This window comes from Acyrthosiphon pisum, chromosome A1 (genome assembly GCF_005508785.2).
Source record: "Acyrthosiphon pisum isolate AL4f chromosome A1, pea_aphid_22Mar2018_4r6ur, whole genome shotgun sequence".
Taxonomy (NCBI): Eukaryota; Metazoa; Arthropoda; class Insecta; order Hemiptera; family Aphididae; genus Acyrthosiphon; species Acyrthosiphon pisum.
In genome coordinates this window covers 62,146,121-62,164,889 of record NC_042494.1, presented here as the reverse complement: position 1 = coordinate 62,164,889, position 18,769 = coordinate 62,146,121, and the positions used below count along the sequence as shown (strand labels likewise).

Sequence of the window (18,769 nt, the reverse complement as noted above, 5' to 3'; positions counted from 1 at the left end):
ATATGTAATTGCAACTATTTAGTGGACTTTCTAAAATGTCCCTTTAAACGTTTAAAACTATAGTAACTAGTTTGCACACAACATTTTAGAAGTAACCTCACTCGTTTGCATAGTAATATATTAAGCGTTTATTCGTAAATTATTTTTTCAGCTGCAGTAGAGCTATAGAGGTAACATTCATATTTACAAAAATTATTTTTGAGTATCAGAACTATAAACTGTTTTTTTGGTAGATAGACGTCGACGTACACGAGTACACGACTATATGTGTGAAACAATGCAAAATTGATGTATCGTCTTCTCAATCTAAAAAATTCATGTCCGTGACTGAAAAATATATGCTCATATAACTCCATTTTAAATATTTTTCTTCAATGTAACATTTTGTGCTGTACCTACCTACCAATCTATATTTCATTACTGTAACTTTTTTTACTGTTGATATTTGATCAGTGTCAGTGGCTGAGTGGCGTCATTTGGAGGGGAGGGTAGAAAACTGAAATGACCCCACTGATCAAAGTACCTATAGGTAATCGGGCAGTGGTGAACCCAGGGGGATGGACCCCGGGTCCGGACCCCCCCTCCCCTTGGCTTATGTCATAGTTTTATTTTTATTTTCAAAAGTTTCTGTGAAATGTTCATCGAAATGTATTGATTACTTTGATTATTACTTATTATTTTTTATTTATTAATTAATTAATAGACGCTAGTCAGCATTTACATATTGGTAATATAACAGTTAATGAAGAAATTATAGTATAAATGTGAAAATTATTGATAACATAGATAATAATATTAAATTTAACATAATAATAACTTAATAATAATTATAAACAGAAATTACTATGAAGTATTGAAGTTAACAGCATCCTAATTCTAATTATTATTATTTATAATTCTTATTAGATTAGATTTGGACATTAGGCATTTTGTTGATAACACGTCGAATTCGATAATAATTAATTGACATACATTGTAAATATAAAAAAATGTAAATACTATAAATTATAATTGTGTGCTTTTTAGATTCTAAGTGAAACGATGAATGTATTGATTTTACAGTGATGTGTGTTTTTTAATTTTTAAATTTTTGTGTCTTTCATCACGGTTTTGGGCTGTAATACTCCTTCAATTTTCTTCAACAATATCTTGTTTGATAGGAAAGTGAATCTAGTTGGTGCATTCGGGAGGTCAAAATTTGAAATTTCCAATAGTTTTCAAAAGCGCCGTGAAAAACAAAAGAAAAATTAAGAAAAAACGGGCATTTTTACGCAAAATCTGTTTTCGAGAAAATTGATTTTGGTTTTTGGTGTAACTTTAAAACAAATGATCGTAGATACATGAAATTTTCACTGGTTGTTTATATATCCATTTTCTATACATGATACAATTTTCAAAATATTTTGATTTGTTTTGAACTATTTAGGGACATTTTCAGTTTCCAATATTATTAGTTTTTTTTTCTATGAATGTCAATAAAACTTTATTTGTTGAGTAATAAAATACTTGAAAATTTAATACAAGGCTCCTACTATATTTTTACAATGACATTTGAAAAATATTAAAAATCTTTAGCCACAGTTTTTTTTTTTTAGCATTTAAAGTTCAAAAATTGACAAAATTTATCAAATTTAAACTTGAATACCTAATTATTTTGTTGTTAAAAATTTATAAAATGTTCAACTTTGATATCTAAGGATTGAAAATTTAAAACTAGATTTCACGTAAGTAGTTAATTCTGTTACCAAAAAATTAGAAAAATACATAAGCACAGTTTATTTTTATACTCATTTTAAGTTCAAATTTGGACGAAATTACATATTAAAAAACCTAGAATAACTATTTTAGTTATGTTGTTGTGATTGTATAATATTATTCGTGGGTACTTGAAACTTCTAAAGTATACTATTAATATCTATGTTAGTATCACGGTTTGTTGTTGATGTATAACGCGTTACCATGATGGATATTGTGATATGATTAATTTGGAATTTATTATAGGTCAATTTTGTTTTTAATACCATACATATAAGTATATAATATATCTTATACCTAGATTCAGTCTCCGCTCAGAATCGTTTTTCTTATACAATGATATATCATTGAATTCAAATTTAATACCATCCATTATACAGTGACCCACTTGTAACCTACTATACAGCAGAGCGACATCCACTTGCCCACCTTTTTTTTATTGGTCTTAATCCCGGCAAATTGTGTTTATTAAGAAATTAAATGTATGTATATACTCAGGAAAAGGACAGACAAACAGTAGTTGAATAATTTTTTTGGACCCCCCCCCCCCCCTTTGAATAAATCCTAGTTGCGCCACTGTAATCTAGTAATGTGTAACTAATGACAATTCAAACTTAAAATATAGTTTTAATATACACTTAATATAATAAAATTAATTAGAAGTAATATTCTTGTGGTAGTTTTGTGAATATATAAAAATTGTATATTATATATTATAATAATATCATGTGTTGACGCTGTAGGCGATAATAGATATCTTGTTAGGCAACTTAGTCTACTGGCTACCACTAGTTTAGCAAACATTTTGTGCCTACTGCCTATAATTATTATGGACAAACACTGCAGGCCAAATTAGTAATATTTAAGTAGGTATATCTACTATTATTTATTGGAGTGCTAGTATGCAGAACAACAACCGATAGAATTAACACCTGTAGACTGTAGTAGTTGTATACCTATATAGTGTTTTAACTTTTATTGAAATACCTACCTATCTAAAGAAATATTTTTCAAAAAAATCTTTTAATTTTTTTTTGTCATCGGTATTTTTATCAGAAAAAACTGGTACTAAAAAATGTATTATTTTTAATTTCTTAAAAGAAATAGCTGCGGACAGCAGGCTATTGTAATTCCGACTTGAAGCAACAAGTCGAAAACGGAAATGAATATTAATACAATAAACATAATATTATTAAGTAAAATCGTTTTCAGTGAGGTTGTAAAAGTGTAAAACAGCTCGCAACAGCGTCAAACACGTCATAGGTACACGTCGGGTAAGTAAGTAGGTACCTATAAAGCGACGACGACGACTCAATAATAATACTAATAATAAATTAATTACAAAACGGTACATGACAAAATAAACAAAAATCGATTGTTTTTTTTTGTTATAAGTTGTTCGTGTTACCATTGGCGGCTAGTAACGTATAACGACTAACAAGTAACAAGTGAACAACTGAGCAACTACAAACACCGAACGACCATTCGAACGAGAACACATAAGACAAACGTCATCACTTGGCTTCTGTGGTAGCGGCGGTGAATGAAGAGGTTGCGTTTGTACTTTGCCGCCATATTTAACAGCAGCAGAGCGCACTATCTGCTCGCGCCGTTACACAGTGGTCGTGTTGTATACCGTTCGTCGCCGAGCGTTACGTCAGCGCCGGTCGCAGTGCCGCCTCGCCGGAAGAACCAAATTGTCTCACGACGCGGTGGAATTCTTGCGACGACGTACCCCACTTCGGGGAAATTCGCTGACGGCTGTCGCTACACGATTTTGACCCACACCTCCTACCATAACATCCCCACCAACGTCGTTGCTGGTGGACGAAAACGCGGCCGGTTCGTCGTCGTCGTCCGCCGGTAACCAGTGCCGGCAACTGTACACGCCGATTTCGCCTACACTGTAAAAAGTGGTGATACGAACATTTTTTTTTAACCTTTCATTATTTACGTGAACTTTTTCGCTTTACGTATATTTTTTCCTGAAAATAAAATGGTGTATCTCGTTAGGCGTTAGTGAATCGTGTTTTGATTATTATTATTATTTTTTTTTTGTTTTCGTTTGCTTGTTCTCTAAGTATCATATTCGCACTTTATCCGCCGAGTCTTGCCGGCGTTCGGTGAATCGCCTACGTTTCAATTAGGTTTTTCCGAAACGGATAAAACGAAACGCCCGTCCATTGTTTGTGCAACCGCTCCAAGACGAGTCGTCTGTTTCATCAACAAACGCTTAACAGTCTGTGAGTAAACCAACACTTTAAATACGTTTGCTATTGAAACACGTCCGAAGTATTATTTTGTTATTAAAATAAAAAAAAAACCGATAGAAGTAACAGTTTAAAATGAGTGACGAGAGCAATCCTCGTACCCTATATGTTGGTAATTTAGACCCATCAGTCACCGAAGAGTTGCTATGTGCATTGTTCACTAATATTGGTCCAGTAAATGCATGCAAGGTAATACGTGAGCCAGGCAGTGATCCTTATGCGTTTCTTGAATTCGACACTCATTCGGGCGCGGCTACAGCACTAGCCGCAATGAATGGTCGACTCTTCTTAGACAAAGAGATGAAAGTCAATTGGGCCACAACACCTGGCAATCAGCCTAAGCTTGACACAAGCAACCATTATCATATATTCGTTGGGGATCTAAGCCCTGAAATTGAAACACACACTCTAAAAGAGGCATTTGCGCCATTCGGGGAGATTTCCAACTGTCGTATTGTACGTGACCCTCAGACTTTAAAGTCTAAAGGATACGCTTTTGTATCATTTGTAAAAAAATCTGATGCTGAAAATGCTATTAATTCTATGAATGGTCAATGGTTGGGTAGTCGGAGTATCAGGACAAATTGGTCAACAAGAAAACCACCTCCACCTAGGGCCCCAAACAAGTACAGTGGTTATCGAGCAGTGACATTTGATGATGTCTATAATCAGTCCAGTCCAACAAACTGTACAGTATACTGTGGAGGCATTGTTGAAGGCTTAACAGAAGAGCTAGTTGAACAGGTGTTTTCACGCTTTGGCACAATTGTTGAAATTCGAGCATTCCGAGATAAAGGATATGCATTTATTAAATTTTCAACAAAAGAAGCGGCAACAACCGCTATTGAAGCGGTACACAATACAGAAATAAACGGACACCCCGTTAAATGTTTCTGGGGTAAAGAGTCAGGTGACCCAAACAGTGCAGCTAATCTAGCTGCGCAGGCCGCAGCTAGTACAGATACTACTGGTCAATACTCATATAATATGGCATATAATCAAGGAATGAATTACTGGTACCCATATGCTCAAATGCAAGGCCAATATGTGCAGGGTATGCAAGCCGCCAGCTATGGTGGTGCTGCTGCATACAGTCAATATACTGGATATCCATATCAGATGGCGAATGCCACTGCTTATCAAATGGGTAATGGAACAGGACAAGCTGCTAATGGACAACAGATGTCAACACCAGCCAATATGCAAGCCGGAGTTTACTCAATGCAGTATCAAAGTCAGTGACAACCGATAAAATAGATTTCTTTAAGTGTTGAAATCTTATAAGTTTTCTCATTTGTGCTCTGTATATAAATCTAAAAAAATACTAAAATATTAGAAAACAGATGTATGAAAATAAAAATTATAAATTTAATTTAACCCGCTGTTCCATTATTTATAGCACATTTACGGCCCTATTGTAAGTTAAACTTTTTTATATAATTTTGTCCCCCCGTCTTTAATAATTAATATATACCTATATATATGTGTATATATATATATATATATGTGGATATATTTTTTTATTTACATTTTATGTAAATCAATATCAATATTTAATATATATATATTTATATATATATATATAAATATACTAGATTAGGTTATTACAATACATTGTTAATTCCATCTAGTGTAACTACAGTATGACATTTTATTAATAGGATGTTAGGCATGCATTATATTATATTATATTATTTTAGATGTTATTTCTATTATAAGGTTGTAAAAATTATGAAGAACGGAGTGCGTTCACCATTTCAGTTAAATCAACTGCGAATTTTGTATAATTATAATTATGCTATATATTATTCATGTATTTGTTGTGTTATCATAATACCTAGTTAAAAAAACTTAATTGTAATACCTAATGTTTAATTGGAATTAGGTGTCTGAGCTGAATATAAAACACTTTGTTGACAACATAATTTGTATAAAATACAACAATGGATTCTTGTATTTTGTATACTGGTACAAACAATTAAAACTGATTAATCATAAAATATTTTGTGAGAAACTGTGACTTACAAATAAATTAAATATATAAAATAATTTTTTACAATACTATTATAGTTAACATATTTAATATTGTGTATTATTGACATGTTTCATTAGGTGTCTGAAATTCATTTGTAGTTGTATTTTACATTTTTGTGTGAACCCTAAAGGGCTGGAAAGATGTTTAAGTCTAATAAAAATATTTACTGTGTATTCATTATATATTAATAATAATCAATACACTATATCAAATATCACTGTTTTATATTTCAAAATTGTTCAATAATATCCTTTTGCATATTATTTTGCGAGAAACAAGTATTTTGACTCATAAATGCTTTCAGGATGGATAATATTTGTTTTTGCACTGAACAACGCCGGGAGAATAAAGGAATGCCACACAAGTGATTGGCTTTTATCAATGTTGTGTTCCATTAGGTACCTACGTTCAGTTTGTTTAGTAGAGTATAGTATGTTTTATCCATTTTGTGTTTATTGTCTGTTGTATTGAAGAAATAAAATGTCACCATTTTTATTAAATAAATACCTTCTTCGTTAGTTTGCAGACTACCATGTTTTGAAAAACCATTTGTTTTCAGAAAATGTACGGTTATTGGTCATTGAAGAACACATATTGCAATGTTATTCTGAACGTTTATTTCAATCGGATTTTTACAAATTGGATATTACATACTATATTAGTCAGTGCAATTAATAATAATAATAATGTTTAAAACAAAATATTATAACATACTGAAGGGAAACAAATGTTTCAGAGTAAATGCCCTACTATTCGCTCAAACTTCTGTGTGCGCTAAGACAGAGTACTATATGGCTACTTATTATAGGCTACTTCCTACTGGTGGAGGCATTTATTAAAGGTAATTGGTATATTTTCTTTTTACTTTATTAGTATTCTGAATTATATTTTATTAATCAAACATTTGAAAGAATTTAAACTGTATGTTTATTTTTTTTTTTTATAGAAAGTTCTATAATTAATTAAGTATACACTTACTCTTTAGATTCTACTAAAGCTTTCAAATTAGACTCTGTCTGTGTTATTAACATATTGGCCTGTAGTAGGTGTATTTAATCTTATTAATATTAGTTTAAATATCAATTACTTATAATTTATAAACATTACACATAGTTGACTATAAATTTAACAAAAATTATTAACTCTTCAAAATGTTTAATATATAAATAGTACTTTATCTATAGTTTCTTTATAGGTTATATATCTATCTCAAGCATAAAATGTTAAATATATTGAATATAATATGGTTACTTCTCTAACTATAGAAAAGTAATCCTGTGTTCCTCAATTTAACAGATTATATCTAAACCGGACGAAGAAAGTTAATAACCAAATTCAGAATTGGAAATTATCCATATAAATTTTACAGGTAAATTCAACATTATCTATGTCTTAATGTTATAATGTTAAAGTAAGCTCTTTATTTTTACAAGTATCAGGCTATGGTACTATGATATTATTTATAAATTACATTCTATATTTTCGTATTATTTTATGTGTTTAAAATGTGGTCTTGACTGAAATTTCAACATATATTTATTTATATTTTGGTATTTATATAATTAGTTATTATTCTTGTATAAATTATTCAATTTAAAAATAATATACCTATTTATTTTATCATTATTATAATTAGTTAAATAATATAAGACATTATTCCTATATCTATGTGTTAGTACTTAGTTATTTCTAAAATATCGTAAGAAAAATATTAATACAAATCAAGCAATAAATAATTAACACTGGCAAATTTTTGTTTTAGCTGAATGTTTAAAAATGTAAATACTTATTCTTAATAAGTAATTTAAGAATTAAAATGGGTTATTAAATAACAATTGTTTTTATTTTTTTTATATAAAATCATATTATTGAACTGGTCACAATAAAGAATGCTGACACTAAAGTGCAGAGTAACAGGGCCGTCCCAACGATTTGCGGAGCCCGGGGCAGAGTAAAATTGCGGGGCCTAAAATGTCATTAACGCATGTCAGTTGCATATCGCATATGGGAGCTATACTCCCCAAATTTGAAATTCAAATGTGCGCAAATAATCTTAACAATTATAATACCTTGCACCTACAACAACATGAATAAGTAAATTAACTAATAACGCACCATGTCATATAATCAAACTTAATATAATAAATAAAAGTTATCAAAAAAATATTGACAAAATAAGACAACAAATATAAAATATGGCAATAGAATCAATATTACAATATAAAAATATATTAAAAATTAACTTTTCTGCTCTTTATATCCACGAATTGATCAATAATATCATTATATTTTAATTGGTCAGCAATTTCTTTTTCGATAGAGATTATAGCTAAATTGGTGACGTTTTCTTGTGACAACGTGCTTCGGAGATAGTTTTTTTTATTAATTTCAGCTTTGAAAAAGATCGTTCTGCTGAAGCAGTAGTTACAGGCATAGTTAACAATATTCTTAATACTATGGACACATTGCAGTAAATGTCATCAACGCTGTAACTAAATATTTTTTCTAGAACTTTTAGTGGTGACGTGTCTTCTTCAATAATCTCACAAAGAATGACCATTTATATGTTTATTAATTCATCGACCATTTATATCATTTGTATCACTAACTTCTAACAGATTTTGAATATCCATACAATTTTTCATTAAATCATCTTTATTCATTTTAGAAATATTTGTAAATTTTATAATTTATAAATATAATAAAATATAATACTATAATAACATTTTATTGTTCATTCAACAATTTTACATGAAAAAAAAAAAAATGATATGTACATTTTTTTTTTTGCTCGTCAACTTGACTTTTTATTGTATTTATTATGAAAGCGGGGCCTGTCTAATTATGGTGAGAGCGTGGGCCCCACTCGCCCTGCCCTAGGGACGGCCCTGCAGAGTAATGTAAATATTTGTTAATATTCCTAAAACATTTATATTCATTTATTAATTAATATTGCATTATAACACCATATTATAGATAAAGAAAAAATGTTCAAATAGCCATCACACTATTAACTTTAACTTTCTGTAACTAACAAACAAGTGAAAATAGTTTCATATTACATTTATATAGCATATTATATTACCTTATTAATTATTATAATATGCTGTACACAACATGAATGTTTGGTCTTATTTCTACATTAAAATTATTATTATTTATTTGTTTTAGAAGTAAATATACTAACTTATACTTTAATACTAATCCTAATATAGACTAAAATTCTTCAACAAATTATTAAATAATATAGATTTATATTGGTTTATAGCAAAATAAAATACACCCATTTGAATTTATTCACAAACAGTTGTGATTAGGCACACAAATTATAGAAACATAATACCGTATAGATTATAGAATATTATTTTACACTTTAATTGAGTTTTATTATATTATGATGTGATGTACAACACTGAACGCTGAATTATACAGAGTGTAACAGGAAGACCTGACAAATGAAATAATACTTGTCCTAATCAATATTTTTTAATTTCATAACAGCCAATAAGTAAATCTAGTTTTTAGAAAACTTGGTTTTAAAAACAATTATCTAAGTCGAGTGGTTTATTTTTTATGAATTTAAAAAAAAAATTGAAGGCAGACTCATTAACTTAAAATTTTAACAAGTTCTTACCTATTTAAAAATTCTCATACAATATTAATATTTTAATATCACTATTAAAAGACAAAAAAATGTCACACTACACATTTAACGCAAGTTTCGGTAAATGTTTTTAAAATATTGACTAGAACAAAAGTTATTTTGTTAAATTTTCCTGTGGCACTTTGTATAATATAGGTAATCAATAATCTTAACATTTACCTTTTTGCGATGGCTTGTGGTTGCAAAATAGTAAATATAATTGAAAAAAGACCATAATATTATAATCTTACCCCACCCCCCTAAAATAACCCATAATAGGCAATTGTATAATTTTTATAAAACTTAGTAGATTACATAAGCGTGCCCAGAGAGAATGCTGGGTATGCCATGGCATCCCCTGCAGACATAACAATATAGTTTTTAGTTGTAAATATTTTGATTATAAATTAGAATCATGAACTAAGATAGTTCATAGTAACTTACTTCAAGAATTTAAATATTTTGATTATTTTTTATATTATTTTCATATAATAACATTGTTGAGACGAAATGTGATGAAATCAAATATTAATAAGATTACATAATTATATTTTCGTAATCACCACAGGTGCCTAAAAATAATAAAATAGATTGCTAACTAATAATAATATAGGTCAGAGGTTCCCAAACTTTTTACACAGTTTGGGAACCTCTGATATAGGTAGTTAAAATCAAAATCCACCACTTTCGTGAGAATTGCGGGTTTTTTTACCAGAACATTCAGGCCCCTGTGGTATTGCTTATTTTTATACTACCTACAACTATCAAAAATAAAAGAATTTCGATTAATTAGACTATTAGAGTATAATTTTTTGTCATTATTATATTAATAATGTCTGTAGGTTGTTACTTAATTGGAATGAAATCACAGTACAAGCATTTCAAATTAAAATATCTAAAACCAATAAATAAGCTAAATAAAATGTTTGTCAATTTATTTTCGCATTATATGGGAATAGTTATTTGTACCTTTTAAAAGTTTTTGGGGAGTTCATTTTCGTATTGAGTTAGGTATGTTTAAAAATACCGGCATACCCTGCAAAAAAAGTCTGCGCACGCCTATGGTAAATTATACATGCAAATTCCTCATGAGTCATGACAATTTGAAATCCACAACTGGTTGATAATAAAACATTTAAGTTATTTTTATTAAGTAATAATTACTTGAAACTAGAAGTTAAGTATTGGAGGTGATATATTATATATTGTATACTACAGTTTACATGTTTTTTTTACTTATAAAAAAACTGATGTTGGTACAAGAGTATAATTTAAATTTAGGTATACTTATAATTATAATTTAGGTATATAATTTTAAACCAATAATATGTTTTAAACATGGTATGTAGGTAACTTATAAATGGTTATATTTACTTTGTATAAATTACATTTTTTCAAAGGCAAAATGTAAAAACTATATGTGTCTATAACCTATAATGGCCTATATTGTATTCATTCTAATAAGTTGAACAAGAATGAAATATTTAATAACCCACACAAACAGCAAGGTTGTCAATGGATAAACCGACAGAAATTGTATTTGTCATTTGAGGGACTGAACAAACAGATTATGACATTTATTATTTATTGATGATATTTATGTCCCCTTAACCACCTGTCATAATAAGTGCACCGGAAGACATGATACAATCAACATGAGTGTATAAAATACTCGTATTCAAGCCATTATGACATGAAGAAAATCCGAAGGTTGTTCAACTTGACAATCGGTGATCGGTCAGGTTAGGGATACTGTTACTACTGCTCATTAAATTTATTTTTAATATTATTCAATTTTACCTAATAGATGGGTACTTAATATATTTTAATATTATATATTTATATAGACTTGATAAAATAACTCGGCGTTGCCCGGAAAAAAATTATGATTGTTAAACTCCTTTTGGGTGTAACACGCTGTGGAAGCAATGTCTTTTTTAAATGTAAATTATTTTACCTATATTTTTATTTATAGCCATCCCGACCGGCGTTGTCCGTGAGATTTGCTTGTGTTTATGCGAGCAGTATATTATCAGGTAGGCCTATTTACCTGTGGTAGCTCGCGGACCTCGCGTGATGCGTACGTAAAGTGTATGGGTAATTTAACTCTTTTCAAAGTTATACTGAGTTGGTTGTTTTTACTTATTCAACCTACGGCGGATTAATACAATAAGTAAATACAAATCCTAACTTAACCAACCGTACTAAAATTCGATGAATAATAAAAACCAAACATTCGTCTGTATAGATCATAGACCTATAAATAGGTATTTTATAGGTCTATGGTATATAGATAAACAAGAAAAATAAAAAGTGGGTAAGTGCAGCGAGGTGTTGTAGGTCAGCGGTGGTGGAAGTTCGTCAATCGTCCATTTGGTCTTCGGACAGGATAGTATATTATTACAGGATTCGATTTGAATGCAATCATTGAAATAGGTAATTTTTACATTTTATTCGTTTCTATATATAGTGATACACAAATCGTTGGAAAAAAAAAACAATGCAAAAAATTGGTTCACCGAACCCGTGGTTCAAACTTGAGACATTATGTACTACCTATAAAATACACAGGCTAATGGCATTAATCAAAACCAATTGCAACCATTTATAAACAAAAATGCCCATCGTAAATGTCAAAATTTCTGTTTAGGAATGGTTTAGAACAGACGGACAAACACTCATTTTTATATATAGATTTATTAATTATTTTCTTATATGATGTGGTATTACAGATTACTATAAAAATATCTATATCCGTGTTATAATGAAGGAACTTAAGTCTGGAGGCTCCCTAGGCAGCTGACACTGGCAATGGTTAGAGTGTTAGACCTCATAAAACAAAATCTGATACGAGTGATAAATGATAATACCTACCTATTACCTGTATAATTTAATACCTAATTCAATTCAATGATATATGTATATTGTATACTATATTATGATACATTGAGTTGAAATATGCTGTGAATGGATTATGGAACTGTTAGAGCAACACATGTACCTATGTTAAATAGTAATATATTTAGAATAATATACTCTTACTCCAAAATTACTAGGTATAAAAACAATATTTTATAATCGCCTAATAGCCTAGGCCCACCAGACATATTTTTTTATAAATATAAATATTATATATTAAATAACAAATAAACAAAATCTTAACTTCTTTTCATACTGTCCCTATCTATATGAAATAATCAATAATTTATTATCACATTGATTACCTATATCTAATATTATAACAACATTTTTAAATTAAGAATAAAGTATAATATTTTATTATAATAATTGTATTTGTTGTAAAAAAACTGTTCCCCCCAGATCTTCGCTCGGGGGGGGGGGGGGGGAACATCGTGTCTGTTATGGTAATAAATAGGTTTCAAAAATTAAAATTATTACCTTTTAAAACATTATGGTGCTTTTAAATATTCTGGATAGTAGATTTATGAATGAATGTTCAAGGAATTTAAGAAAAAAAAAATAAAAACCATTAGGTTAGGTAGGTCCTACGTCTTACCTAATATTTATGTAGAAACAATGGACGTATTGGGATCAGTGGGTTTTTTTTTACTTCTGTTAGTTAAAATATAGTTGTTAATTATTTTCTTTATAATAATATATAATATTATATTATTCTCAACAATCTAAACATTAAACTATACATTTATAACAGTCTGAATTCAATATTCCAATAGCTTAATAATTGTATATAGATCTATAAAATATATACATCGGATGTATTACATCCATGGAGGGCCGGTTCAATAAAATGCATTGCTATTTGGCCTGTTAACTGTAGGTCTGTAGACGTTTGTTTTAGTTTTTGATTCAATTTTAAGACAACACAAATACATCTATAATTAAATTTAAGCGGGCATTTCTACATGCTCCACCGTGTAACAAATAATCTCAAAAAATGTAATGTATGTTTTGAGCACCTTTTGTACAGGGAAATTTCATCAGTTTAAGCTGCCATTTCTACATGCTTCACCGTGTAACACAAAATTTTAAAAAGTATGGATTTTAAACAGTTGATTTGATCGTGTAACACACAGAATTGTCAGTTGTGTATTTACCGTATCTATATCGTTTGTTACTCAAACAAAATATCAGATATCTATGTAATTATTTTTAGTTTAGTAGTATATGTCACTTTTTTAAGTATAAAAGAACAATTTGATAAATATATATTATTTATTAAATATTATTTTATTTATCAAAACAATTATTATATAATATTGAAATTAAAATAAAAAATTACATAAATATTTAGTTTGTGTAACAATTCTGTAATTCTGTAATGTGTTATACTCGATCACGCATAAACTGTTTAAAAATCATACTTTTTTAAATGTTGTGTACACGGTGGAATATGTAGAAATGCCCATCACATATTATATTTCACATATTATAGGTGTTAGTATAATATAGTGATGAGTCGCTATAAAGCCTGTAATATAATATATTATGTATATGGATGTGTTTTAATTTTAAAAACGATTCTGAGCTAAGATAGTCTATAATGAGCTATACCTACTATTATAAGTTTCATTTATTAGGTACTTATTGCTTTTTTTATTTTTTATTTTTATTAGCTATAAGTATAACACTATTATAGCTCAACAATTATAGTAATATAGTTTACAATAGTATTATATCTTATAATATGCGTGACAGTATTTTGAATTTTGATAACATAATATTTAACAGTTTATAAGAGATAGGGTGATAAGGTAGGTATAACATAGTATTATACGTAATATTAAATAGACATAGTATGAAATCAATGGAATTGACGGATAACAGATAGGTATTATGATGGTGATTTTGGGGAGGGGAAGTTTATTTATGATTGTTGTTAATTCAATTAGTAATGGGTTCAAGATAGACTTAAGTTCTTCGAGAAATTTTGTGATGAAATCTATTGATTGATCTGATGAAGGAACATAAAGCCGTCACCTTGGCGTATGTAAGATTCCGTTTCGACTTGGAGTTAACTTTGCGTTGTGTCGCAGATGGAACGACTGTTAATTTGATAGGATGATTTCTGCTTGTTGGTTTCCTATGTTTAGATATGATTTTTTTGTAATGCGGAACTACTTATTACTATTATAGATATTTTATGATGTATACCTACCTATTATCGCAAAGGCGCAAAAAGCGTTTGGGATTTGGTAAGGCTAAGGCCTTATTTTGATAATATTGAATAAGCTTAAAACGAAATGTAGGAAATGTTTGGGTGGCTATGGACATTTTTGGAAGGGCTTAGCCCCTAAAGCCCCCCCCCCCTATTTGCGCCTATACAATATTATTGCTAATTGCTATTAAAGTAATTTACTAATTTATATTCATTTTATAGTAATATTTAGAGCTTAAACTAATTTTTGCCAATAACATAATAATATACATACATGGTACATTTTACGTTGTAATAGTTTGAAGGTCCACTAATAATAATATTATTTTTTGTTTAGAATTATAATTTTGTCCAAAATTGAAATTCAAATGTCTATAAAAAAAATTATGGTTACATATTTTTTAGACTTTTAAGTTTCAGTATAGGTATAAACTATGCATAAGTATAACTTATATTATTATAAGTTTAAATTTGTCAAGTCTTTGCTATAAAAATTGAACATTATATAAAATAAATAACAATATATAGGTACAAAATGATTTCCAAATTTTCGTGATTTTGACAAATTTTATCAAAATTTTAACTTAAAATGTTAGTAAAAAAATAAAAGTGCGTATGTATCTTTGATATTTTTTTATTAATACCTATATAAACAATACTTATTATGAAGAACCTATTGTATTAAATTTTAAATCTTTTTCACCAAATGAAAAGTTTTTTTTGATGATATTTTTAAAATTCATTGTAAAATCAATGCATTCATTCCTCCACTCAGAATATAAAATTCAAACATCTTATTATAATCTACATTATAAAATTATATTATCCGAACAATTTAATTTGAAACAATATAATTATAATATTTCTGTGCAATAGTTATATAATATATATAGTGCATATTACTAACCTACGCTATGTAAAAGCTTCATGAGTAAAAATTATAATATTTTCCATTTTATATTATATATATTTTTTTTTATATTGATCTTAAAGCCCGGCAACCAGGCCATTAGCTGTTTTGTTTTTTGGTAGGGTGGGTAGGTAGGTACAGTAGGTTTTGGAACACGTGGCTGTTTGTTTTTGGGAGAAGTTTTTAGTTGGCACCCATAGGTATCTACTATGCCCGGGTGGGGGATTGCGGCAATTCTCTTGAGACACCGTGCTGCATGAAGAAAAATGCCGCCCATGTCCGGGATTTGAACAGGCGACGGTGCGCGTCGCAACTGCCGCCTTAGTCCACTCGGCCACTTCGTCCCCCTTATATATATTATATTTTATTTTACCACCTACACACATTCCCACATAATATAATAATTAATATATATTATATATTTATATATAATCACAATATTATTAAATTCGAACACATTTTGAAAATATGTATACTTTGGTTAGAAAATATTCTAAATTTATATCCTATAAATATAAGAAAGTTATTTTATAAAATATATTTTTATAATTTCATTATAAAATATTTGGAAAATATTAATCTATTATGACAAAAATATAAATTACTTAAATGCTTTTAAGTATATTTTAAAAATATATTAAGAAATATATTTTTTCCGTGACCACGAAAAGGTGTTTTGTAAATATTGTCATCTTTTGATTGCTGTGTGGGATATGAGCTATATCTATAAAAAAATGTAATTTATAATAAATTATTAAACATTTATCATTTTAATTTTTAATATAGGTAGTGAAAAAACCAGGGGGGTTGATTACACAAAAACCCCATTTTTTGTACGCCACTGACCACTCTTACCTATTTTAGACTTACTCTAGCCAGTCGCCCAGAGTCTAGCCAGTTCAATATTCAACAGGTGCTACAGGCGTGCAACAGTAGATGCCTGTATAGGTATAATATGATAACATGAATATGGCTTTTAATTATTACTTATTCGGTAGGTATACCACAATTTAGATTTAACTTTACGACAGGGGTGAAGTGGCCTGGATGTTTCCTGGATTGCTTATATTATACAAAAAATGGCCAGTTGGCCGTTAATCTATAGGTAATTCGATAATTTTGTAATGAATTCAATTTTTGGCTTTAAAGTTTAAATTAGCATGATACAAGGATAATCGTAGATTGTTTTCTACTCTAAAATATATAAAATTTATTGAGAAACTCAATGACTAACGATAATCTAGTGACATTTATGTTAATGTCTATAGAAAAATCGATTTTGATGGAACCAGATAATGACATAGGTAAGTAATTATAATTTAAAATGAATTAGGTAGGTACTAAAAGTAATCTTTTATGTAAATTGTTATTGGTATTATTTCAATTATTATTAACTATTTGTTAAAAAGTATTGACTATTGAGTATTGGGCTAAGATTTTTAGCATTTATATATATTATAATATAAGTTTCAACAATACAAGATATAAATATATAATTTATATATTTTGTTTTGTTTCTATGCAAACTAATAAAAACGACTGAAATTACAAAAGATACGATTTTTATGTGTAGAAAACAATAAAATAAATGATAATTTCAAAAAATTGTCCAGTATAAAGTACCAGGTAGAGGAATTGTCTGATCTATAGAACCAGGGGCGGACTAGAAGGTTGGGTAAGTGGCCATACCCCCCCCCCCCCCTAGGCCCTCTAGACATTTTATGTTTGGGCCTCGGGCTATATTTGTTAGTTTTAATAATTTTTCAATTCCACACCTTAATCATTACCGCGAAAACGAAGAATATACAATATTACAATACGTACTACTTACAAAAATTTTTTTGATATTCTGTGGCTCTGGCACGTGCCACCTAATTTCTCTCTTTAGTTTTAACGAAGACATTCAAAATTAAAATTAAATATTATACATGTTATTTATTAATTGTTAACTCACAACAATTTCCAAATGGTCATGAATCATGATTATAATTTGCGTGTAGTGCATTATTAGCAAACTGTCCACTGACTACAATATAGTAGGTAAGTACTGATTACCGAGTAACTGTAGGTACGTCAGACGTTTGTATATAATAATAATCAGAGTTGGAATTTTATAGAACTTAAAATTGCATACATTTGCACTATTGCACTATAATAATCTTAAATATCGCATATTGAAATATGCAATAAAAACAACAAAATATGCAAAAGTAGTAGAAAAATAATATTAATAAGGAGAACTTTTTAATGTTATTATCATCATTCTTCATCCATTGAGTCTCGACTGCCTAAACGCATTTTATTTATTCAAATCTAGCTTATTTAGATCTCTATTCTCTGTATATGTTATAGATATAAATTGTATTACCTATTATTAAAAATATATACGTATATTTCATAATTCATAAAATAGCTAGGTACTTAAACATTTATAAAATTGTAAATTACAGATGGAAAAACGTTATGAAAAATCTATAATCTAGGTACCTAAACCTATATGATAATGCCGATTATAAAATATTTTAAAATTTTGCCGACGGGAGCAAGTGCCTCACACGTCTCTGTACCTACCTACTTAAGATATGCATTAATGCATTATGCATATAATAATAATTAATAGCCAATAGTTAGGTATAATAATGATATGTAAATATTATGTAATAGTGAAAATACTTTAAACTAGTTACTATATATAGTGTGGTACCTACTTACGTAAACAGTAAACGTAGCCACGTAGGGGCCTGTATGGCTGTACAATATTATGTATTGCACTATGGCACCTGTGGTGCAATGCCACAAACTTCAGTTTGTTGCTAGTGTGGTGGGGGTCTGCAAGAAGGGGTGGATGTCTGTGGTCCGTATGTTGTGTGCATGTATATCATATTATACACGTATAGGTATCATTATCATATTATAATATTATTAATAATTATTAATAAATATCAACTATTAAGTGGAAATGTGGAATGTACATATTGGTACTTACTACATTTATTATTTGGTACAATGGTATCTATTT

At 28.9% G+C, this 18,769-nt stretch overlaps 1 protein-coding gene and 1 long non-coding RNA gene across 5 annotated transcripts; both read left to right on the top strand.

The window, feature by feature from the left end:
* The first annotated feature begins 3,067 nt into the window (after positions 1-3,067).
* Positions 3,068-7,830, top strand: LOC107884666. Of its 4 annotated transcripts, none has more exons than XR_003839048.1 (4): positions 3,068-3,998; positions 6,365-6,458; positions 6,580-6,901; positions 7,357-7,830. It is a non-coding gene; the product is annotated as an uncharacterized LOC107884666 (long non-coding RNA). The 4 variants fall into 4 exon arrangements; XR_003839047.1 differs by having other exon boundaries at positions 6,365-6,490; positions 7,357-7,829; XR_001680064.2 differs by having other exon boundaries at positions 3,070-3,998; positions 6,365-6,490; positions 6,620-6,901; positions 7,357-7,828.
* On the top strand, positions 3,966-6,272 carry LOC100168260 (nucleolysin TIAR). Its single transcript, XM_008188164.2, has one exon. The coding sequence runs from the start codon at positions 4,101-4,103 to the stop codon at positions 5,265-5,267; it is 1,167 nt and encodes a 388-aa protein (XP_008186386.1). The 5' UTR covers positions 3,966-4,100; the 3' UTR covers positions 5,268-6,272.
* Positions 7,831-18,769: the final 10,939 nt, after the last annotated feature.

Excerpts from the sequence above, each read along its gene's own strand:
- LOC100168260 (XM_008188164.2), top strand. The coding sequence starts at position 4,101 with ATGAGTGACGAGAGCAATCCTCGTACCCTATATGTTGGTAATTTAGAC.